At 48.1% G+C, this 23,949-nt stretch overlaps 8 protein-coding genes across 8 annotated transcripts; 6 read left to right on the top strand and 2 right to left on the bottom strand.

The window, feature by feature from the left end:
* Positions 1-751: 751 nt before the first annotated feature.
* F4813DRAFT_59504 (uncharacterized protein) lies at positions 752-2,958 on the bottom strand. The gene has a single exon (XM_049248675.1). It carries the CDS (start codon positions 2,698-2,700, stop codon positions 1,312-1,314), a length of 1,389 nt encoding a protein of 462 aa, XP_049100214.1. The 5' UTR covers positions 2,701-2,958; the 3' UTR covers positions 752-1,311.
* Positions 2,959-3,926: 968 nt separating this feature from the next.
* On the top strand, positions 3,927-4,977 carry F4813DRAFT_389029 (putative short chain oxidoreductase/dehydrogenase; the record flags this gene model as incomplete). The annotated part of the gene is made up of 4 exons (XM_049246773.1): positions 3,927-4,216; positions 4,284-4,465; positions 4,534-4,647; positions 4,712-4,977. 4 exons carry the CDS (start codon positions 3,927-3,929, stop codon positions 4,975-4,977), a joined length of 852 nt encoding a protein of 283 aa, XP_049100213.1.
* A 150-nt stretch (positions 4,978-5,127) lies between these two features.
* Positions 5,128-6,915, bottom strand: F4813DRAFT_59496 (carbohydrate-binding module family 18 protein). Its single transcript, XM_049248674.1, has 2 exons — positions 6,633-6,915; positions 5,128-6,581 (listed from the first exon to the last, which is right to left on the bottom strand). Exons 1-2 carry the CDS (start codon positions 6,839-6,841, stop codon positions 5,276-5,278), a joined length of 1,515 nt encoding a protein of 504 aa, XP_049100212.1. The 5' UTR covers positions 6,842-6,915; the 3' UTR covers positions 5,128-5,275.
* A 2,673-nt stretch (positions 6,916-9,588) lies between these two features.
* Positions 9,589-12,077, top strand: F4813DRAFT_59484 (microtubule associated protein-domain-containing protein). Its single transcript, XM_049248673.1, has 3 exons — positions 9,589-9,792; positions 9,848-10,115; positions 10,180-12,077. The coding sequence occupies exons 1-3, from the start codon at positions 9,682-9,684 to the stop codon at positions 12,066-12,068; spliced, it is 2,268 nt and encodes a 755-aa protein (XP_049100211.1). The 5' UTR covers positions 9,589-9,681; the 3' UTR covers positions 12,069-12,077.
* Positions 12,078-12,914: 837 nt separating this feature from the next.
* Positions 12,915-15,479, top strand: F4813DRAFT_357847 (uncharacterized protein). Its single transcript, XM_049243164.1, has one exon. The coding sequence runs from the start codon at positions 13,153-13,155 to the stop codon at positions 15,193-15,195; it is 2,043 nt and encodes a 680-aa protein (XP_049100210.1). The 5' UTR covers positions 12,915-13,152; the 3' UTR covers positions 15,196-15,479.
* Positions 15,480-15,621: 142 nt separating this feature from the next.
* F4813DRAFT_357846 (uncharacterized protein) lies at positions 15,622-16,394 on the top strand. The gene has a single exon (XM_049243163.1). The coding sequence runs from the start codon at positions 15,908-15,910 to the stop codon at positions 16,283-16,285; it is 378 nt and encodes a 125-aa protein (XP_049100209.1). The 5' UTR covers positions 15,622-15,907; the 3' UTR covers positions 16,286-16,394.
* A 1,007-nt stretch (positions 16,395-17,401) lies between these two features.
* On the top strand, positions 17,402-18,749 carry F4813DRAFT_389025 (PH domain-containing protein; the record flags this gene model as incomplete). The annotated part of the gene is made up of 2 exons (XM_049246772.1): positions 17,402-17,638; positions 17,715-18,749. The coding sequence occupies 2 exons, from the start codon at positions 17,402-17,404 to the stop codon at positions 18,747-18,749; spliced, it is 1,272 nt and encodes a 423-aa protein (XP_049100208.1).
* A 2,498-nt stretch (positions 18,750-21,247) lies between these two features.
* On the top strand, positions 21,248-22,823 carry F4813DRAFT_59436 (glycoside hydrolase family 5 protein). The gene is made up of 2 exons (XM_049248672.1): positions 21,248-21,872; positions 21,930-22,823. The coding sequence occupies exons 1-2, from the start codon at positions 21,380-21,382 to the stop codon at positions 22,688-22,690; spliced, it is 1,254 nt and encodes a 417-aa protein (XP_049100207.1). The 5' UTR covers positions 21,248-21,379; the 3' UTR covers positions 22,691-22,823.
* Positions 22,824-23,949: the final 1,126 nt, after the last annotated feature.

The following is a 23,949-nucleotide window of genomic DNA, read 5'->3' as shown; positions in this document are numbered from 1 at the left end:
TGAATAGGTTGACCCTTTATTCATTATCCATATTGTACGAAGTCGTCCAATTAGGTGTAAGTATACAGGTCATGACTAAGCTATCTCCAGATTCCCGGCTCGTGATACGTCAGTTGGTAGGCATTTTTAGAGGGGTTCCGTGCATTAGCCTATCCATCAGGGTTCTCATGCCGAGATCCTATCTCAGCTAGCCATCAAGGTTCTCAGCCTCCAGTACGTACCCCCACAGCTGAACTTCAATATTCAACTTGGCGCATCAATGGATTGTACCTGAGTACCTCCTAACCTCCTAACCTAACCCCCCCATCTTAAGTTGATTATCAAAACTTACAGCACATCATGAATCAATGCCTTATCATAGCTGAAGAAATAAAATGATCCAGTCTCCTGGGATTTAATCTTCCTATCTCATCTCTGTGCTATGGTGCAGAGTTTGCTATACATGGCATTTTCTAGTCGATTAAGCTATGTAGCATCCAGTCATGATCAAGAGTCATATCTATCATGATTCATACTATACACCAATTTTGCTCTCGACATACAAGAAGCAAAGCGAAGGCTCGGTAAATCCTAAGGAGCTCGTGTTGCACCACAACATGCCGAGAAATTAGGTCAATATATCTTAGACCAGTAGCCTCTCAACAAGCTTCTTCCAATACGACCCCTTTCTCAGCACAGGGCAAAGCCGTCAATGGTAACAGAGGGAGCTCAAACCCATGACCGCGGCGGGCAGGTGGTTGTCCTTGCGACAGCATAGTGGCGTGCCAAGTTGCGAGGTTCTAAAGCGACACCACATGTGGTTCGAGTATCTATGGAGATATTCCAATTAGACTGCCCGGTCTCTTGGGTCCCATTACTGCATGCAACAACAAAGGTGTTCGTTATGTGGTCGAGAACGCATTGAAGGCCGTTAAAGACGCATCAGGGGTCCAGTCGAATTATCCTACATACCTAGGTTACGTAGGTAGACATCAAGGTATTTTAACCCCGGGGTCACCGAGAGAGGTATCATGGCCCGGAAAATAATATATAATCCGCTTCTCTTCTCATGGTTGCAAATCTTCTTTTATCGGTGCGACCACAGTATAGTATAGGTCCATCGTACGGGAAGAATGCCTCAGGAAGGATGCTGTCGATACACGTCAGCCCCTGAGATTGGTCAGGGTACTATCAGGGACGTAATTGCGACCGTGTCACCAATCCATTGTCAAGCAATGATGTCGCACATTCGGGTTGAACAGCAACACAGACACGCTGATTAATCGCCACAAAAGCCATTTTGGAGGGTTTAGGCTTATCTTATTGGCATATTTATGCCGAGAATTGTACTTCGAGTCCAAGTGTGCGGAAAGGCGAGTCAAGTCGCCGTAGGTCAATACTACTGCCAAGACTAAAAAGCAAAGACTTGACTCGGCCCTCCCATAAAAGACCAACCCTGAGATGCTGGTCTAGGCGCGCTTTCAAAACCCCCGAATACTGATCATCGTTTTCATCATCATCATTCTCATTGGTGGTTGATACTGTCGAATCCACATCAGGATCGTCTAACCTCCACTCCATCTTAGCTTGGAAGCTTCTCTCCTTCTTTGACTGAGCGACTGGCTCCGGTGGTGATAGAATCTCAGCCGCGTCCAAGGGTAACGAAGGGCCATCTAACTCCCATTCCAATTTCTCCTGGAAACCCCTCTCGGGCGTGATGTTCACTGGCGTTGGTACTTCTTCCAATTCTTGGTTGATAGACCAGGCCGTTCTCTTTCTCCAGAGCTCCATACCCACAGCCCAGTCACTTTCATAACTGTAAACATTGAAATCCATCCTCGATGCAAGCGAACAATAACTACCAGCCATGACTGCGTAGCTCCAACTAATAGTTCCCATCAAGGGGTTGACTGTCATTGTCGCAGTGAGGGGAGTACCTTTGTGCGTAGGCAGCGTCGCAAATCGTGCTCCAACACTCATCCCTCCTGACTTGTTTAGCGTTCCGTAGTAGAACTCGGCACCAGTGCTGAACCGGCCGAAAATGCGCTCTCTCTCGCCGTTACCCGTCCCGTTCCCATTAGTAGTCGCTGGTTGCGTTTGTGTATCTAAGTGAGCCACATCACCGCCGGAATTATATAACGCGCGCGCTCCAAGCAAACCACCGTCGGTTGATGCGAGACCCTCAACCGCATAGCGACCCTTGTCGTACTGTACCATGCCCAGCATGGTACCTCCATTCCGTAGTTTTTGATTTGACACGGCACTAAGCTGGAACTGTAACGTAGGCGAAATCCTCCTAACTACCAGGGCCTCCAACATGGACGCAGGGAGATAAAGTCTCCCATATGCAAGTCCATCTTTGATCAACCCTCCCTCTAGCTGTCCTCCTTCCTCAGCTCGACGAGGTAACTCGGCAAGTGGGCGGTAACTCCGTAAAAGGTCTGGTAAGGGTATCTTTTCACTCTGGGCGATGGCATTATTGAGAGGCACCGTTGAGTATAAGTATGATACAGAGCCGTCGACAACACCCACGGTGCCGAGCTGATACGAAGTAGCGAATTGCGATGTTGCGAGAGAAGATAGGGTTAGGCGAAGACCACGAGGCGTCGGAAAGTTCAGAAGAGCATCGGACGTCGCATTGAGCGAAGAATAGCTATTATCACGATTCCAGCCTGTTGCAGCATAAAAGACCGACTGGATGTAATCCATGAATTCCCGCATCGTCGCGGAGGCTTGCCCATCTAGCCAGTAGTAGGCAAGCTAGAGATGAGTGTCACCGTATGAACATCGGAGAAAGGATTTGAGGTGATGTTGTTGATATTGGGAACTTGAGAACATTTGGCGATTACCTTATGTTATGTACAGAACCTTCTCTCCCAAGAATTTAGTTGTAACTAGGTGCATTAGGTATGTACAATTCGCCCCGAGATTATGTAAATTGCAGGCACCAAAGTATATCACCGAGTTTCAACCGACAGGAAGTTTTAGACATCGAATGCTCTTAGGAAGGAAGAAGGGAAGGACTAACCTAACCTAGAGAAATTGCTAAGATAGTAACAAAAGTGGGGTTAAATCACTCTTTATAGCTTCTTTCCGGGATAATAAGATATTTACCTTTACGTACATATATAACCTAGAGCACTAACCTTTTCATGCATCGCAATATCCATTTGACTAGGTACCTACCTAGGTTAAGATATTCCTTATTCAGAACCATAGGATCAATCCAAAAACATCAATCCAAAATACTCGGCAGAATCTAATTACTAATTGACTCGAGTATTAATAATAAGTAAAGCCATGGCTCCTACGGCGCTTCACGTCCCCGACGGACAAAACCTCTCCCCGGATCTTTACCTCCCTAAGCCAAGCCGCATTTAAAGGAGATGAATAGAACAACTAACTACCAAGTGAAAACTACAAAGCCAAATTATTGACTTTACTATACTTGTTGTGGAAATGATATAATAGTTCTGGGACTGCTCGGATAGATCAAATGCTTGACCTTGGGAATAGACGGACAGACCTTTAACATATCCCGCCGCTATCGTATTAATCCGGGATAAGGACACCTTGGTCAATATGAAGAAAGGTATATGAATGTATGTCATTCTAGCACTGGGGTCCCTAGTATCATCAAAACGCTATCTTTTCGGACTATAACCTTTCCCGTCGGGTTAAGCTGAACATCACCAACATAATGGGAAAACAGTCATGCTGATTTCTGTAATTCCGACGCATATCGTAAGTGAACCCACAGGCATCGATAGTTAAGTAATGAGAGTCTATAGTTAGTAGGTCTAGAAGTAAATAGCTTAAATGTCTATATAACCCAATTCATAGCTGCTCAAGTTGAACCAAATATTGACAGGATCACTTCACCCTCAAATTCGAATTCCAACACCTAATACATTATTATCTATCCTAACTAATACCTTTTGATCACCATGGCTGAGAAACAAGTCTGGCTTGTGACAGGAGCTTCCCGTGGCCTTGGGCTCGACATAGCCAGAACTGCCCTGAAAGCTGGACACACGGTCATCGCAGGCTATCGTAACAAAGCCAAAACTCCCGCCTTCGCAGAGATCGAAGCCCTCGGCGGAACATGGCTCCAGCTCGAGATGGCTGGGGACGACGTGGAATCACAGGTCCAGTCTGTCGTTGCGCTCCATGGGAAAATAGACGTCCTAATTAACAACGCCGGATGGATCATGCTTGGAAGCATTGAAGACACGGAGTAGGCCAACACCCAGAAATTATGGTCTTAGAGCGAAATAATATACATAACTAATACTATGAGATAGCTTCGACCATATCGATAGTATATTCAGGACCAATTTCCTAGGCCCTCTACGTACGATCAAGGCCGTTCTACCTTCTATGAGGGCACGCCGTTCGGGAACCATCATCAACGTTAGCAGCTCGTCAACTTTGGAGATGGTCCCGGGTCTAGGTATCTACGCAGCAACCAAGTTTGCTCTTGGAGGTAAAGCGTCCTCTTTCTAGCCCCCTACCCAGTTTGGTGTTTGTCCCGGACGAACTGACCACGTCAAGGTATTACCGAGACGCTCCAGGCAGAAGTCGCCGCGTTCAATATTCGCACATTACTCGTCATCCCTGGAAATATGGATACCGAGGCGCGAGAGCCTTCCGGCGCAGGCGTTCACCGTACGTATCAAAAGTCACTCAGACTTCTCATATTTCGAAGTGATCGCTAACTCACTCGCTACAGTTCCCTTGAGCGAGACTTACAAAGGCACTGTTCTCGAGCAGGTAGAGCAGTTCCTCCTTTCGCCCGCATCTCTCGATTCGGCTTCGAAACCAGCCGCTGTCGCGCAGCGAATCATCGAGGCGGTTGACGGCACGGGGGTTTTCTTCGGGAAGAAGTTAAGCCTCGTTCTCCCCCTTGGGAAAGATACTAGCTCTAGTCTGGAAAAACGGGCTGCTATGTACCAGGATCTCGTAAAGGACACGAAGGAGGTGTCTGAAAGCGTCTAAGGATATCGTGCTGGGAAAGCAGCATCGAGACATCAATTCAGCTCATCCACTCTACGCAAACATTCACTATCAAGTATCATCACACAAGAGGTAGTTGTCATACAGTAAATCTAGCCAACCGATGTTATTTACGTATGGCTAGTTAAGGTGGCAATATACTCCGCGAAGAGAATAATGGCCAGCATGCTAACTGGGATATCTTAAAACCCGAGCACATAAATCCGTGCTTAATCCCCAACCTCCAATGCTCCGAATCCTAGTGTCTGATATCCTCATCAGAGAAGATTCCCCCTGGCCCCTAATGGGCGAATCGATGGCCATGACTATGGGGCTTCGCAGTCCGTCTGCGCAAGCTCCCCTTGTCACTCCTTTCCTGGATGGCAATAGGCTTGCTAAAGACCCTAGCAGCCGCCGCGACGGTCCCGACATGCTCCCAGCTATCGCTGTCCTCGCCCAGACTCCAAGCCATAACGCCACCCAGCTTCATAGGCGCGACAATCCCACTAACCTTCTGGACAATTAACTCCGGCGAGTCCCAGGTCCAGAACAGCTTGCTGTCCGCGTCCCAGTACCACATACCGCCCTCGGTGTTGTCAAGCTGGCCGTTCGCAAGCGCCTTGCCGAATGAAGCGATCACGTCCGGGGCCTTGCAGATGCCGTATGCGGACTGACATCCCATGCCGCAGTACTCGGTCGTGGAGCCGCAGGATCCGTATTGAGAACAGCAAGTACCCTCGGGGCACTTGAAGCTCGTGCCAGCGCCGCAGGTGCCGTCGTTAGACGTAGCCATGTTCTGAGGCGGTGTCGGGGGATGCACGTGGGCCTTCTCGAAAGTCATGGCCCCCGAGGTACCTGCATCAGAGCCGTCGCCGTTCTCGGCCGAGACGACGGGACAACCGATTGGCTGGGTGCAGTTCGCGTCAGGTGGCGTCATGAAGTATTTCGCGTAGTATGCGAAGCCGAGGTTGAGCTTGGAGGGCGGCAGGCCTAGGTCCAGGTACATTTTGGTGGCGTTAATAGCCCCTTTAACGGATGTGTGGTGTGAAGTTGTGCCATCGCGACGGTTCATCATGTCGTAAGACATCAGGTTGACCATGTCCACGGCAGCGAAAATCGACGGTGCCTGGGGCCCTGAGTAGGCCATTATATCGCGCTGCATGGCAGGGACGGCAATCGAGAGCTGCTTGGGGGAGATGGCGTTCTTGATCTGTTGTAAGAACAGCGGGAAGGTCGTGATCTCACTTGTCTTATCCGAATTAGGAGTCTGTTTGTAGTCGGCGCCGTTGCCGCCAGGATACTCCCAGTCGATATCCACGAAGTCGAAGCCGTGGGTCTCTATCATCGTCGCGACGTTTTTGGCGAATGTGCTGCGGCTCTCCTCCGACATGGCACCTTTCGAGAAGCCGGCCGTGTCGCCCCATCCGCCGATCGCGATGCCGACCTGAGTTCCGTTGTCGAACATGGCGCGGACCTTGTCAAGTGGCATGAACGGCTCGTAAGTTCCCACCGTCTCAGCGGCGAAGAGAGATGAGTTGGCAAAGGCCATGATGACGTGGGTTATACCTGCCGTTACGTCTCTGCCTGGCAGCATGGCCGTGTGGTATCTTGAAATTATGTTAGTTTATCATGGCATTAGGGGTGAAAGTGACACGTACTGGTCGAAGTATACGACATTTCGTAAAGGTATTGTGCCGTTGGTCAGAGTACCATTGGTTGGGGTACCGTTAGCTGGAGTGCTGTTGGCTGAGGCGTTGTTGGTTGGGGCGCTGTTGGTTGGAGTGCTAGTAGTTGCCGTATCGTTGCCACATGCAATGACGAACCCAGCCATGGCTAGGCTGCCTAGAATGTTTTTGATCATACGCATGATGAAGGTAGTGCAGTTTGATGAAGGTTATACGACAGAGGAGAATATGGTGATGTTGCCATAATTTGTTGTTGAAGGATGGTTAGGGTCGGCAGAATTGGAAAAGGAGGATTGGTTTATGTAGTAGAGCTGAAACCATTTCCGTATGCTTGTGGTCCTTTTGAAGACTCACTGTCCCTCGCAAGCCCACCTGACTGTCGCTCACGCCGTGATCCGCGGGGTTTAACAAAAGTACGTATTGCAGTGATTCAACCCTGAATTACTTGGTAGTTGCAGTTACCAGAATGAGTGATGAGAATCAGTGATGGGAGAAGGACGAGGAATGACGTGGGAAGAACTCAGAAGACATGCTGTCACGAGAATGTTTGGTTTGCTGATTGGCCGGTTGCATATCGTATTAAAGCATACCCCGTCGCAAAATTACGACCTCTTGAGCCATCTAGGGACGATGAATCTATTCCACGAATAGGTCACCCTGCTGTATACAGAAATGATGATATGTCATTAACTAACCCTACTGACTTCAAACCTCTGAATGTTGTCACTACCAACATAGGTTGAAGTAACATAAGGGTTTCTATTTAAACTGTGCGTTTAACAAGCCAACATCTGTTAGTTGTTATTACTATTTGTGAAACTTTGGTATGAACAACAAAGCGCAACTCAGTAAAGAACCCTCAACACAAATTGCTTCAAACCATTGTACAGACAGTCACTAATAGCTCGTGGCGCAAAAGCTTTCAAGGTTGTATGAAAAATGTAGCTGTCTAGTTGCGTAAGTTACAATGATCAATATCTAATAGAATATGTTTGCAAGTATTTCTGTTTACATTGTATCATGTTCAAGTGCAAGTCCAAGAGATAGACACAACGTAGCAAGGAACCTCTAGCAAGGCCAACTATATAAGCCGACAGATCATGAAATAACTTGTTAATCACTATGCAATCCTGTAATATTGGCTTTTATTCTGAATTCTCTTATAGACATTGTGAATACTCGTAGTTTAACTAGCATCAATAATATATTACATATTATGTTAATTTAATAACTTCACCCAAAGATTGCTCATACACGGTGAGTCATACATCTATATTTAATAACACTTATGTTAAAATCGCCTAACTCAGTCCAAAGGCATATATACCTAATAATAAAGTTTATTATTATTTGCTTAAACGGCGTAGTCAAGTTATATGATTATATTTTTGTAAGCGGCGTTTGTATTGTCATGGATTCACCATCCTGGTATCATCTTACATATCGCGGTACCAACAACTTAGCTTACCTCTACCTCAGTGCAAGCTCTGGCTTGAGCTGACTCCATCTATGTTACTGATACACGATTTACAAGAACATGGAGTATAGTATAATAGTTGTTGTTACTAAAGCTCCTATTATACATCTAGCAAAGCCTCAACATGCCACTTGATTCCCATGAATCAACCTAAGGAATTAGGAAAATCTGGGATACTTTAGGTACTTAAGTCTTGGTGATTTCTATCCTTTTCGCTGATCTATATAACATAACCATTAATAATAAAAAAAGGCATGGGGTTTGTTGTTAGTATTATAAAGTGGAAGATTACGTAAAGACATAAGCGTCTCTTGTTAAAGATGCCTATTGTGTAGCACAAGTAAACAAAGAGTTGGGACACTAACATGTAATCTTAAGCGAGACTGCAACGGGCCGAAGTATATTGGTAGGTAGGTAATAAATGCTATAATTCAAACATGACTTGAAAAGGGAGAGCACTATGAACTGTCTCGGTAACATGTTTTCTTTCTTCTTTGCGCGGAGTTTACGTTTATCCATATGTAGAGATAATCGGCTAGGCGCATTCGTATATGCAGTCTAACTATTGTTTTGTTTGAATATCATGCTCTCGATACCTACACGTTCGAAGACTTATGCGCCGCCAACCTTGTCGTGATCCACAGGAAAAAAGGAAAAAAGGAAAAAAGCAGGATATGGGGTTGTTGTTACCGGGTGTTTGTGGCTTGATATGCTGCATAGGTTGCATAGATTGCATAGGTTGCATAGGAAACGGGCTAGGTCCGAGACATGCGGGTAGGATCCCTCGCCTCGACGCGTGCATGCAGATGAGATTCCTCGCAGGACTATGTTAGGTACATAAAAAGATGTGACGGGATCGAATTTGCCTGCTTTTGGAAACCAACGTTTGTTTTGATTGGAGGCAGTCGATATTTATCGATAGGGCTACACGGGGAATCTTGATTCTAAGTGGGGCACAACTGAAACGGCAGGAGCTGTATTGAGCTAAATAGAGTAGTTGCCGTGGCGACAACCCATGTAACAATAGTGGAGATGTCTAGCGGGAAACTGGCAAATAATAAGTTGCGCTCGATTGTTGATCTGCCTGAATGGGTTTACTTCATCTTCCCCTCCATATTGCTTTTCTTAGACAACGTCTCGGCCGGCCTCTAAAAGCGAGACACATCATCTTATCAACTATCAACTGCGAAATCGCTTGCATCACTTGCATCACTTGCATTTGCATTTGACCCTTTGCAAAAATATTCTCCGGAGGCCACTTGCGCATGCAAAACGCACGAAAAACGCACGAAATCGCTTTGGCGTAACTTGATCGCCTGGAATGCGCCGACTGACCTCACCAAGCTTCTAGGTTGCATAACCAGAAAAGACTCATTCGTTAACTCGACCAGATTTCTCTAATATTGAGCCACAATCTGCGGTAGGGCCGGTGCGTCGCCGCTTGCAAGCTTCAAATCTGCTTGACATTCCTAACAAAACTTTGATACAATTCATGAATACAAACAATTAGCCATTTGGCCATCTTCTATTGGTATCGCATTCAAGATGGACGCGAGCTATCTTTCCCAGCAGGTTAATACCATAATCGGTCAGCTCCATGGCCTCTTCGATGAGATTGGCGTTACTAGTCATGATCGCGAAACCAGAGAATCGGAGGTGAGCTACACTAAATCGATTGCGTCGACAAAAAACTAATAGGAGAACCCCAAAGCTCTTCGCAGCGCTCTCGGAGACCTTGAACAATCAAGTGAAACAGGTGACGGTAGAAAAGAAGGAATTAGTCGAAGAGGCGCAAAGGCTTATCACCGTAATCCACCAAATGGAAGCGTCCCTAGACGGTTCCAGGTCACAACGCAGCTACACACCCGAGAGTGACGATCTTCGGGTCACTTTTCCGCTTACAAGATGCTTAACAGTGCTGAAAGAGAAGCATATGCAGATAAGCAAGCTTCACCGTGAGCGATTCGAGCAAGTTAAGAGTAAGTCGAACTCAACTATCGCGGGAGATTCCGAAGAGGGCATTTCGTTCTAATCTACTTGCAGAACTTGTACAGGCATTGGAATCTTACTCTTCCCATCTCGAACCTACATTCATAAATATTACTTTACCACCCACGGGCCCGAATCAGTCTATTCCCCCGAATTTCGATCTTTCCCCTTCATACGTTAATAAATTAGACGATGAATTTACCCGAGTCTACGAAGAATACACCCGACGTGTAAATACAGTTAAGTCTCTATCGGAGCATATTATCCAGCTATGGGCAGAGCTTGGTACGCCTCAAGCTCAAACCGACGGCGCGATTGTAAAGTATTATCGCGATGCCCCTGAGCAGCTCGGTCTACACGAGGAAGATCTGTCTAGACTTCGTAATAAGAGAGACAAGTTGGCGGAGGAGAAGAAGAATCGCGAAAAGCGCCTCAAAGACCTCAAGGTGTCCGTTGCGGCGCTTTGGGAGAAGCTGGGTGTCGATGAAGCAGAGCGTAAGACGTTTCTAAATGGCAACCGCGGCTGTGGCGTCCGGCAAATCAACGAATTCGAGGACGAATTAGCTAGGCTGAACGAGCTTAAGCGACAGAATTTACATTTGTTTGTGGAAGATGCGCGATGCAAGCTGCAGGAGCTATGGGATACGCTATACTTCTCAGAGGATGAGATGCTCGAATTTACGCCGGCTTTCTCTGACGTTTACAGTGATGCGCTACTAGAAGCTCACGAGCGCGAGATCACTCGGCTTGAGACTTTAAAGGAACAGCGAGCGCCTACCCTAGCCTTAGTTGACAAGCATCGTACTCTTGTTCACGACCGAGATGAGCTTGCAGCATCTAGTCAAGACGCATCCCGACTTATGATGCGTGGTCAAAAGGGAGAAAGGCGAGACCCAGGAAAGTTATTGCGCGAGGAGAAGATGCGAAAGAGAATTGCCAAAGAGCTTCCTAAAGTCGCAGCGGAGCTTGCCAAGTTGCTAGAAGAATGGGAGGATGAATACGGCCGCCCATTCCTTGTATATGGGGAGAGGTACCTCGATCTTCTAGAACCCGAAGCTCCCAGACAGGCTCCGGGCCCAAGATCGAAGACCCCTGCAGGCCCTCCGCCATCGGCAAACAAGGCACAGAAACCAGCGCCGCCACCTAGCCGCACCAACAGCAATGCTAGCAAAGCAGGTACTTTTCCAAGATCGAAAACGCCGATAGTGAACGGCAACGGTAATGGCACAATCAGGAGAGCGCCTCCTGGTATGCAAGCACCCAAAGACCCGAAGGGTAGCCCATCCAGGATACCAGCTCGCGCTCCTTTGTCTAATCTGAAGCATGGTAACAACTCCCCCGAAAGACCTCGGCCGGAATCGCGAGCCCAAGGCGTACTACGACCTGGACACCCGCTCTCGCGCGCTCCTCCGCCTAAGATGAGAGACTTAAACTCGCCTCCCGAGTTAGAGACCCCGGTAAACCCCTACCGAAACGTCGGACTTGGTTCAAGCACCCATATCCGAGCTGTTGAGCCGGACGATGTATATGATGATCGAGCATACGAGCGAGACTCGTACCAAGCTTATGCAAGGTCTCACTCACATCAAGATCCGCACATGTCTATACAAAGTGAGCGACTTGCGCAGTCATCCTACCCTCAAGCACCTCCTCCGAGACAAATTTCAAATACGTCTACGGTGGTAACTGGTTCCGAAAACTGGGAGACGTACGACGATAATTCGGAGCCGGAGGCGGACGCATCTGATGCGTACTACGCCAAGGTACGAGCAGCAAGAGGAAAGCGGTTCACACCAGAAGACCCGTACTCGCGGCAGCAAGCAAATGTACCGAAGCGATATCGAGGCATTCCGCCTCAAGCGCAACCCGGGCACGGTACGATAGACGCTGAAGGCAATCGTATCATTTCGGGCAGTGAGTGGACTGATGAAGATGCCTACTGAGCATTTCACTATTCTTCCTACTGAACCATTAACGAGCGATAACGAGCAATTACGAGCTTTGAAAAGTTACGCAACTCACCGTTACGATTTATGTGACGCTTCTCACAACCTGTCAGCGATGGCGCTCTTCCGGATTCTTTCACATAATATTCTTGGTCACATTTTGGCACTGTTTCTGATTTGCACACACTGGTTTTTGCTTCTTGCCTCTTATTCCGCTTCTTGTATTTGTCTTTAATTGCATTATGATGTCGTTCGCCGCGAGGCCACCTTGGTGGGGGTCCTAGCTTGGCAAACTTGACGTTTGTCAAAGCTGGTCGATAGCGCATAGCACCCAAATCGTGGTACTCATGATAGCTCTAACTTGCCTGGAATTACATACTCTCTGTTGGAACATAATCGGAAAGGGGATGGTAGGCGGAGGGTAAGCAAGCAGCTAAAGGGGGTGAGGAACATTGGAATCGGCGTCGGTTCATAAGGCGTTCAAGATGGAGGGCGAATAGGCATGTTGAGATTCATATTCCGGCTCCTTTCGTCGTAGCTGAAATTAAAGATCTGGCTTGAAGCCGGTATTTCTTCTTAAACATAAAACTACCTACCATACATATGTAGTCTTAGTGAATGTAAAAGTACCCATGTTTAAATTGCTAAAGTTGAGCCTACATGAGGTATCGACGATATGCAGTGGCACTGCAGATTAGAGCACAGCAAGGTTCATTAGGTGCATGTAGTGTATGTACATACCCCTGATGTAAGACCCCAGACAACGGAAGTCGGGGTTCTCTAGCGTATTATTTTATGATACGAAACCTTATCAGATGGCCTTGTTTCAGCTTTCAGCCCTATCTCCCAACCCTCTCGTAGCTTTACTCCATTAGCCCCTGCTTCGAAATAGTTAACTGCCTAACCTAATCCTTCCATCCTACAACTACCATGTAGGATTTTCTCATTGTCCAGATGACACTTATTGCGCAACAATATATCGACAGTAGCTTTATATCTTACCTATAAACGGCTTGCCTATAAATGAACCCCTTTTCCTCTAGCCTCCAACCTAGGCGGTCTCCTCCTATCAACGGGCCTCATGAATGGATCAGGGGCCCTTAATCGGAGCCGATTGCCGCCGAACTCATCGGAAAATAACGATGACACTTCCTATAATGCCGCCTTAAAAGGTGCTTCACTCGCCTTCCAAAAGTCTACGCCGAGACAATTGCCTACGACCACCGCCCCTGCTCGAAATGTCGATAACCGAGCTCTTATCGCAGCCACCTCGGCTTCACGAGATCATTCCCGGGCAGCTAGCCGACAGAATACGGGTAGCAACAGCATCCACGGTGCAAACAGTGGCCTTGAACACGAACGGATAAAAACCCAGCCTTCAGTACAGAACTTACAGCCACCCTTGAATCGCAACCATGACAGCTCCTCCTCCTTGGGGTTTGCGAGTAAGCAAACTACGCCAGATCCTCGTTCTCCATCCTTCATAGCTGCAACCTTGGCCGCCAGCAGATCTACTAGTCCTGCCCATCATCATCAGACAGCTCAATCGAGTCCGCACGCCCAGCAGCCAGTTAGGGGACAACCGAAATATAGCACCGATGCCAACAGCGCCGCCAGTTCAGCGACGAGCCTCGACTTAGCAACAGATATAACCTCAATCCCTCCTACGAACGCTCTTATATCGATGTTTGAGAAGAAGAAGAGAGATGATACAGATCCTGTTAAGAAAGATGTGGAAGCATCGGAGAGTTCGAAACCGCTTGGAATAAAATCTATGGCTCGACCTCTGACCCCACCAAGGACCTCGAGTTCTATTTCTAAGAGTGGCCTATCTCCATCAAGACTGGCTAGCAATATAGCGTGGCAAAGGACACCATCTCCTTCGGTTTCAGTGATGAAGTCGGCCCAAGAGGGACATCGCCCGACTCAAAATATGGCCATCGAAGTCAAGGCACGCCCCCCTACTCCTCCACCAGCAAGGACGAAGAACACACCCTACACGCCTTCGCAACCTAGAGCTCTAGATTCAAGTGGTAAACCACGCGCTTCTCCACCACCAAAACCTATTGTAAAGGCAGACACCGTTATTCTATCGCCTCGGCCAAGGCGGTCTACTTCCCAAAAGATCCTATTAAATGACATACGGGCACAAGACGCGGTGCAGCCAGGCCAAACGTTCGGGCCGAGGTTGCAATATCCGGTTCCCTCGGATGAAGCTACAGTGTCATCCCTCCGGGAGGATGATCTTCGTCGGAGTTCGACTTCGTCTAATGATAGCTTTGTCTCTGCGTCATCAGTCCCAACACCTCACCCTAGCTCTCCAGATAGAAGTAGATCTCGACCTTCAACCCCTATCACGCCGCGGCAAAGGGTGCCTCCATCAACACGGGCTATATCTACAGAGACTATCTCCGCTAATCGTCCACCACTTCCCCCTCGGCGACAGCAGCACATGAGCTCTCCTAACCTACCCTTGGATTCACTTACTGATGCCATTGTAGCGGGCGCTCTCGCATCGTCCCGCATAACACCATCAAAGACCCCACCGCCAAAGCCGCCGTCCCGCAAGCAGACACCACATATGCGCCAGACGTTGCGCCAGCCGCCTAGCAAATCGGACGACGAAGAGGTAGCCCGCTCGCACCACCGTAAGCCTCTCGGGAAATTAGGTGGCAACAAGCACATTCACCACGAGGGTCAGCGTCGCCGCTGGCGCGAAGAAATCACACTGCGCGAACGCAAGCGGTACGAGGGCGTGTGGGCGAGTAATCGAGGCTTACTGCTCGTTTCGGCAGACGCAAGAGACTCCCTGTCCGTTCCTACCTCTACTCCTAACGAAATAGAAAAAGAAAGGGAAAAGGAAAGGGAACTAGAACAAGCCGTAGCCAACGTGATAGTGCGTGATATCTGGGCACGCAGCCGGCTACCACCGGACGAGCTAGCGGAGGTGTGGGACCTAGTGGATAGACGTGGCCATGGATATTTAGACCGCACGGAATTTGTGGTTGGGATGTGGCTTATTGATCAGAGGCTCCGTGGACGCAAAATCCCGCGCAAGGTCTCGGAAAGTGTTTGGGGAAGCGCTAGGGGCGTGAGGGTTGCGGCACCGAAGGGGGGGAAGTAAGATTTTGCTTATACTTCTGCTAGGAGTGGTGGTTGGTGGTGCGAGTAGACAAATAGAGGAACGTGAGAAGGCGGGTAGGTTGTGTATAGACTAGAGATTGGACAAGCGCATGGGATAAGAGAGGATTGATACCCCCCGTATAAGTTTAGAATAGAGTTATTAGTGGTACTGTTTAGCCATAGTCTAATGGCCTATCTTCGTTTCTTATGGTATATACTCTATTTTCATGGAAAGTCGACGTTATAAATATATCATGACTTGATTTTTCTTATTTACAATATGATGATATTAATATATATATTAACTATCCACCATAAGGATACAATGAATCAAGTGAGAGTAGAACTTTGTTAAGACGTAAAAGTATGAACCTGGCCAAGACTAAGCCGACTAGTAGAATTAGAAGCTACTTGTCCCAGATATCTTGGTAGTTTAGGGAGCTGATAGTCTCATTATATTAGTAGTTACTAAAACATTAAAGTATAAGTTCCACTATCTAGGTTGCCTAGTTAGTTAACTACGATAAAGTTAAAGATATGGGGCTTTCTAGACTTAAAGACGTCCATAGGTCAAAAGATGTTGGAGTGCTTGAATTGAAGTCATGACGTATAAATTATAGAATAGCCCGTTCTTCTAGAACGTCCCTAATGAGTCTCATTGACTTCGTCTGAAGACCTCTAAATTCTAACATTCTCTCACCACTAAATACTAGATGAAAATGATGCCCAGACTTCAACAGAATCTATATCGAGCTAGTCGGAATTTGACTTACCTTAGGGGTAGAATCATTCCTAACCAACCCCTCTACGCACCATTCACGACATGTCCAGTACGTTTCAAAGTGGTGGTAGATCAAACGAAGAAATCAAACGACCCCGAAGAGGAACTGAAGGAAGAACATCACAAACAGGCAACAAAGGCAACATCAGGAAAAGACAGAGACCACCCTGCCAAGCAGCCAGATCCGCAACCGAGCCCTAGCAAGTCTACAGGTATTAGAACCGAAGGTCCCGGGTCGAAAGCTGGAGAAGGACCAGACCCGGATGTACATAAAGAGAAGGCAGCTGGAGCAGGTCAGCATACTGGATAGCTGAGAATCATTAGTCCTGCAGCTACTAGGTTAGCCTATTTACTAATATAACCATAAAAGAAGTCAAAGTACTTTATTCAACACGTTCTAGAAATATTCGGGAGATACGGGTGAGAGTTTGTCATCTGTAGGATCCACCTACGTAATGGCGCATTTGATGATGTGTAGGACCAAAAGCGATGATTGGATAATAAAGCCACAACAATGGCTACTAGCCTCATTAGGCAGATTCTTTCAGTGGCTACATGTAGTTAGCTTACTTTAGGATCTTAGCGTCCGGCAGTTCCTGAAACACCTGGTCCCGGCACAGCTGGCGTTACGTTTGGAGCTTAATTAAGGTAGGGGGTGGTAAGGGATCCAGTTTCCAGAAAGGCGGCGCTTGTGCGACAGAAACGTAGGAGACTTTTATTATTATTACCTACTTCGTACCTACACGAAAACAACTCCACTGACTTCTTTCTATTTTTACACAATCCAAAGGGTCCTTCTTGCATTTTGACCAACTCACTTCTGACTAATTGAATTTCTTTTGTGGCAACTCTCAATTCTTACCTTCTTGCGACTTTACAATTCGCGCGTTAATTTGCTAATGTTTGGCCATTACTGCCGCAATTCATTCCTAAGCACTTACTTAAACGTTAATTGCATTGAGCAATAACCCTGAATCTTGTTGATCTGTTGAGGGGCATTCCGATGCCCTTTTAACCTTATTGGTTATTAACTACGGCCGCTTCTACATACTTCCTTCTACTGACTCCCTTCTCTTTCGCATATTCTCTCCAATCTTCAGTTGAGAGTTGAGAAGCTTTACTTGATACTTGTCCGACCCCATTCTTAATTGGCTTTCCGCCATTTTGTCGGGTTAATATTTTGTGGTGTCCAGCTGCTCAGTTGCTCAGCAATGAATCGCGTCGACTATCTTGAGCTACTCTGACTTTAATCCACTCTACCCCCTGACATTACGATTCAGATACGATATTTTGGCGTCAACAACACGTTACTCTTATTTGTAATTAGACTGAGGTTGACTCGACTAATCTAATACTTGGAGACAACACACCTACCTATCCGGAGTTCGGAGACCGGCCTTATTTTACGCGTTCCTGGGAGCTTACCATGGCCGAGACAGCAACCCAATCCCCTCTCGACCTACCCACGAATATATCAAACCGAGGTGCAACCATTAGCGTTCCTCCCTCATCCGCGATGGCAGCGCCCGCGAATTCCCAAGTCAACCGTCTACGAGATCAATCCGCTGCACCGATGGCTAGCCCAGTCAATCAGAACGGAAGCTTCGAGTTCGACCGTGTGCTCAAGTCCGGCTACGTCCAGAAGCGAACTCAGAAGACCAAGGTGAGTAGCCACGTTATATCATAATTCTACCCCGATGATCGTAGCTGTTGGGGTATTAAACAGTGATGTTTGACAGACTTGGAAATCCGTTTATCTTGTTCTTCGGCCGAGTGCTCTCTCAATATACAAAACGGACAAGGAGAGCAAGCTTCGACACAAGCTCTGGACCTCGGAGCTTTCCGCCGTCACGCTCCTCAAAGACCCTAAGAACAAACGTCATAACCTCTTCGGTCTATTCTCGCCAGCGAGAAATTACCACTTTGAGGCCCCGAATGCGAAGGACGCGCAGGAATGGGTGGATCTAATCAAGACAGATGCTAAGATCGAGGAAGAGGAAGAAGAGATGTTCTTAGCAAGCCCCATCATTCGTCGACAGACATTTGCTCCCGTTGCCATGTTGCAGAATGGTTCAGGAACGACACGGATCTTACCTCCAGACCACGAAAGACCGATCTCCAGTTCACCCGAGCCAATCGACCCGAGACCGTCGCGATCTGCAGCATCTACGAGAAGACTTTCGCACAATGATTATTCGGGGCTATCTGGAAATGAACTTGCTTCGCATTCAGATATATCTGACAACGAAGGACGAGTGCACGGTGCATCTATCGAGAGTCTCAGTGCTCGGTCGCCCGCTACATCGGGAACGCAAATAGAAACCAGCTCAAACAACCGTCCAATCTTGGGAGATAGGAATGCAAGCCAACTTAGCGGCCTTAATCTCGAGAACGATCCGGATCGCATCGTCTGGCAAGGCTGGCTCTGGTTGCTAAACAGCAAACGCGGCGTTAAGCAGTGGAAGAATCGCTGGGCAGTTCTCCGACCCCGGAATCTCATTCTCTACAAAGATGAATCCGAGTACAAAGCTTCCTTCATATTATCCCTATCGGGTATTGTCAATGTCGTGGACATCAATCCGATCAGCAAGACGAAGTCGCACTGCTTCCAGGTTATCACGGACGAGAAGACGTACCGCTACTGCGCCCACGACGAGGAGACGCTAGTGCATTGTCTGGGCGCTTTCAAGAGTTTGCTATCCAAGCGGAGAGAGTTGGAAGCGCGGGCAGCTGCGTCGGGGAACGTGGCACCCCCTAACCTAACAGTAGCATGATGTTATCATGCAAAGCATTGTTTTTCGTGATACCCCTAGGAGCAATATGGTGAGACTGCATTTGGAACGTGGTATGGTCAGGTACACAGGCGAGGGGCGTAATACCGTCTCGGTGCTACGAGCCAAGAGTGAATCTCACATAGGAGGGAGGTGTTACCCTTAACGAAGTGTTACGATACAGAAGAAGCATCCAGGCGTACGCATGCTCTGCAGCATGATAATGACAAGAGTTGTACAACTTAATACTGCTACTGCTGCCCATCAGCATTGCAATGCAATAATACCGTGTGCTACTATATTAGCTAATATAATATAGACAGTTTTATTTCCAAGGGGGAGATTCTGCCTGTGATAGATTCCCGTGTAGCCTCATGTTGGAGTGACAAGGTGAAGCGATTCGAATGTTGCGCCGCACTTAGCTCGGCTCGGTTCATCTTGTGTCCAGTTAGAATTTATGTTTCTCGTAGGAAGCTGGGTTATAGCAAAACTAAGCGACACATAGGTAGGCCCCCATTTTACGAGGACTTGATAGTAAATCATGTGCTAGACTCAACTCATTATGTGCTAATAAATAAACTAACCTAATTACGTAGCCAGGGAGATATGGATGGGGAGTAACAAGAACCAAAACTAAATACACCGATATAGCCGGCTCTTCCCACGTAGCTACGGACCTACCTAAAATAGCCTCGTCGATCCGAAAAGCAGTCGGAGTTAGCCCGGCGGCGTAGCTCCACACACATACCGTCGCCCCAACTTAGACGCAGGAACAATATGCGAAAATCGTCGCGAGCTAGGGATCGTCGAGATCTTTACTATGTCGGGTAGGAGGTAGTTAGTTAAGTAACCTAGTTGGTTAGCTGTCACGGGGAGATAAGGAGAGAAGGGAGAATAGTTGGAATTAAGTTATCACCCGCCAAGCTCGTTCGAAGGCAGGTCACCCGGGACGAGACTAAGGACGGGCAGGCGGGCAGGTGATCGCGGTAGTGGCTGGCTACGTGCCGGGCTACCTGGATCAGGTTCGGTGGAAGAGGATGACGGCAGGTCGAATTGCTAATGCTGCGGTGCAACCTGCCATCGAGCCAAGATTAAATCTCAGCTGGGTTGGTTTATTTTATGTTAGGTACCTAGATACTGTAGTTATTGGATGATGGGATAAAAAGATGTTGTATTAGAAAAGATTAACTACCTAACCTATGTAGATTCTAATACTCCACTTTTACTTGGTAGAAATCTTATATACATATGCCCTCATTGTGATTGCTCCTTCCCACAGTAGGTACTTACATTTACGTGAGGTTAGGTAGGTTTTATTTACTTACCTTACGTAGGTATGTACCTAACATACATACACACATACCTCCCTATTTACATCAAGTACCTAGGTACCTAGCATTACATCGGGCCATAGCTAACTGTGGCGTGGCGCGGCGCCAGCATTCATCCCTCCAGCTCGACCGGCGTCAAGCCACTCATGCGAGACATGCAACACAACATACCTACCTTGGGTACTATGTACATGTGTGCCTCCTACCCTTGGCGAACCTACATACACTTACCTTCTTAGAGACATCCATCTCCAACGGCTGAACGGCTACGCAGCACAACACATATTCTCCACCCTCAATCCTGGCTTCGCTATTCGACCGCCGCTCGTCAGTAAACCGGCCAATCAGCCGCCGCCGTCATGCGGTCTGCTATATGACCACCCTTGTCTCGGTCGTGACGGCGCAACCTTGGCTATGGAATTGCCGTTGCCGCCCTCTTGTTTTTTTTTTTCTGGACCTGTCCCTTTTCTGATTTTTGGAGCTCCCCTTGCGCAGCTAGCTATGTAGCAGGCTAGCTAGTATGCAATTCTTGGGAGATTTGGATTCTCTGGTTCGGCTTCTCGTTGGATGGGAGAGAGAGATGAGCGCGGCAATGTTATATGTAGGTATACGTCGGCTGGCTGGCTGGCTGGCTGGCTGATCCCCCTGGCTCTACTAGTGCGTATAGTAGACTTGATTTCTACAGCGAAAATTAGTAGGTATCGCATGTGCTTCTGTCTCTGATGAGGGGCACTTGTTCCTGATCTCCAACTGAGGTCCCCTATTGGGTCGGGGTCAGGCACGTCTTTTTTTTTTCACTTTCTCTTAATGTACAACCCCTGGGTCTCGGCCTCGACCGATCTCGTGGCGAGGATATCCGTCCCTGGCTCGGTGTCGCGTTGGTCATTAATCTGTTGGATCGGGAAGGTCGGTGGGCTGCCAATGCAGGTAAGGCAGGGTAAGGGTCAGGTAGCGATGCGGAGAGCTGGCTGCTCGGCTTCAAGGCGCGTCATCGTGGTTGTTGGCCTACCATTTTATGTGATACTGTCTTGGATCTAGGAGACCACGTTCTGATTATTGTCCTCTTTCGGCTGGGCCTGCTGGATGTTATATACAGCGGAAGATCCGCACTCCAGGTCGCTTTTCGTCTGGTTTTTGTTGGTAGCCAGTTGTGTCGCCAGACTCGCCCACTTGAGAGACCGGTGTTGAGAACGCTTCAACGCCTAATAATATAGTAGCTGGCTGTACAGAGATACTCCCGTATAACGGCACACACACGCTCAAATCCTAATATTTAATACCGGATGAGCAGACACTGTCAAGATGAAGCTGCTCTCGCTACTCACGGTCCTGGGAGCTACCGTGCTCCCGGCAGCCCTTACTTCTGCTCAGAAGCTACCTCTGTCAACCTCGTCGCGATGGATCCTGGACGCAGACGGCCAGCGCGTTAAGTTGCGCTGTGTTAACTGGGCCGGCCATCAGGAAGCCAACCTGCCCGAAGGTTTGAATAAGCAATCGATCGACTATATCGCCGACTTCATCCACCAGCAAGGCTTCAACTGCGTGCGTCTAACGTACTCGATCGACCATGCCCTCAACCCGGACGTCCTCGTCTCGGACTCCTTCGTCAACGCCGCCAGCGCAGCAAACGTCAGCGCCACCGATATGAACAGCATGTACTCCCAGGTCGCCGAGAAGAACCCCTTTGTGAACGGCGCTACTACACGCGCTGTCTTTGAGGCTGTCATCGCGGCGCTCTGGAAAAGGGGCGTTATGACTATTCTAGATAACCACGTCAGCAAGGCGAGTTGGTGCTGTAAGTAACCCCTTAGCGGGATATTAAGACGCAAGATCAAAATCTAATAAGCACCAGGCAACATCGACGACGGTAACGGCTGGTGGGATGAAGGCTTTGGGTACAACAGCTGGAACAGCCGCTTCTTCAAGACGCAGGACTGGCTCAACGGGCTCCAAGCCATCGCCACCTGGTCCGTCTCCCAGCCCGGCGTAATCGGCATGTCCCTCCGCAACGAGGTGCGCGAGTGGCTCCTCCAGGGCACCAACGGCCGCGCCGACTGGTACAACTACATGACGCAGGGCGCGCAACGCGTACATGGCGCAAACCCAGATCTCCTAATCATCATGGGCGGAACGCAGAGCGCCACCGACCTAACACACCTGCGCGTCAACAAGTCGCTCGACTTCAGCGGGTGGAAGGGCAAACACGTGTGGGAATGGCACGCATACTCCTTCACAGTCACGTTCGCGCTGGCCAAGGGGAACTGCGATTTACTCAAGGAGACGTACGGGCTGTTCGACGGGTTCGTACTTGTCCAGGGCAAGGACTACACGGCGCCGCTCATCCTCTCCGAGTTCGGGTTCGGGATGACGGGCGGTCCGAACGATGGGCTCTCGGATGATGACAATAGTTACTTTCAGTGTCTGCGCGATTATGTCACCGGTAATGACGGCGAGTGGGCGCTGTGGGCGGTCCAGGGGTCGTATTATGTGCGGCAGGGGGCTGTGGGTGCGGAGGAGAGCTGGGGATTGCTCGATGCGAATTGGCAGAATTTGAGGAATGCAAAGCTGCCGGAATTGTTGGCGCCGATGTTCCAGGTTACTCAGGGGCCGTGAGAGTCGTGAGAGTCGTGAGATGTTGGAGAGGGAATAGGAAAGGGGTTTGGGGGGGGGGGGGGGTTCTGGATATATATTTTTGAGCTTGTATTTGTTATGGTTCTTTTTGGGTATATATATACATGGTCTGAACAGAAGTGAGGGCGAGGAGGATGATGTACTTGATAGTGGTTGAGTGGTCGCTCGAGTTGGCGTGTACTGGGCTTGGTTCTGATACCCTTTATTTAACATCCTACAGTAAAGCATAGGTTATCGCTTACAATTTTTATCTTGATATTTGTGAGGAGAGGGATAAAAATGTTTTATCATAGGCGTTCCGCGTATACAATATAATAATAATACGCGTATAACACCGCCCCTTTCTTATATAAGCCATCCGTTATTCTGCTGCCTGGAGTCATATGATGCGGACTGCATGCGTGGTCATCTCGGTACGGAACTACATACAAACATACAAATAGATGATGTGTACGAATATATGGAAATACAAAGTAACTTCTGCTCAGGCTTGCTAGAAATACATTCATTACCTTGGTGGCACTACTTAGGTACTTTCACTCTATTGTGCAGATATTTGTTATTTTTCGTAGTCGACGTGTAATATATATATCTATGAAATAGTCGTGAAGCCAACATTATGACTTAGGTACACATACACATAACACACACACATATATACATATATGTAGATAAAAAAGGTATACATGCTAAGAAATATTTACGTAGGTGGAGGCAAACAACCATCTACGCAAAGCCTCTCTTCGTCAGTTTACAAGTTCAAGCTACAGTTGTGACGGTGTAAAAGACAATAGGGGTACAAAATAAATATTTGCGATAGGTTGCGTTATGGTCATGTATCACGACTATGGGAAGCTATAGAAATTACGAGCTATCCTCGCAGAGTAGATTCCGAAGGTAATCTTGCTATGACCAAGTACCAGATACTTGCCAACGGCATCACCGACCTCGCCGTCGTGGCAGCAGGTGGCAAGAAATACGTACCTACCTAGATACATCCCCACCTCGCCGTTGCCAGGCAGCTGCCCTGCCCTGCCCTGTCCCTCCGCAACATAGGTAGGTTTATAATGTTCAGTAAGAGGTCCTTCCATCACCCCTGATCCGCAACTGCGAAGCCAAAAGTGGCCGTTGGCGGAGGTGTTGCGGAAGTAGGGATAGAAATAACTCCTCGAGGAGTTTTTCGTAGGGGCTTGGGTTCGATTCCACCGCAGGGCGGCAAGAAGGTCAACTTGCTCTGGTCA

This window comes from Daldinia decipiens (assembly GCF_022478715.1).
Source record: "Daldinia decipiens strain CBS 113046 unplaced genomic scaffold F4813scaffold_14, whole genome shotgun sequence".
NCBI lineage: Eukaryota > Fungi > Ascomycota > Sordariomycetes > Xylariales > Hypoxylaceae > Daldinia > Daldinia decipiens.
Note: the sequence above shows the minus strand (reverse complement) of the source record. Positions and strands in the feature narration are given on the sequence as shown.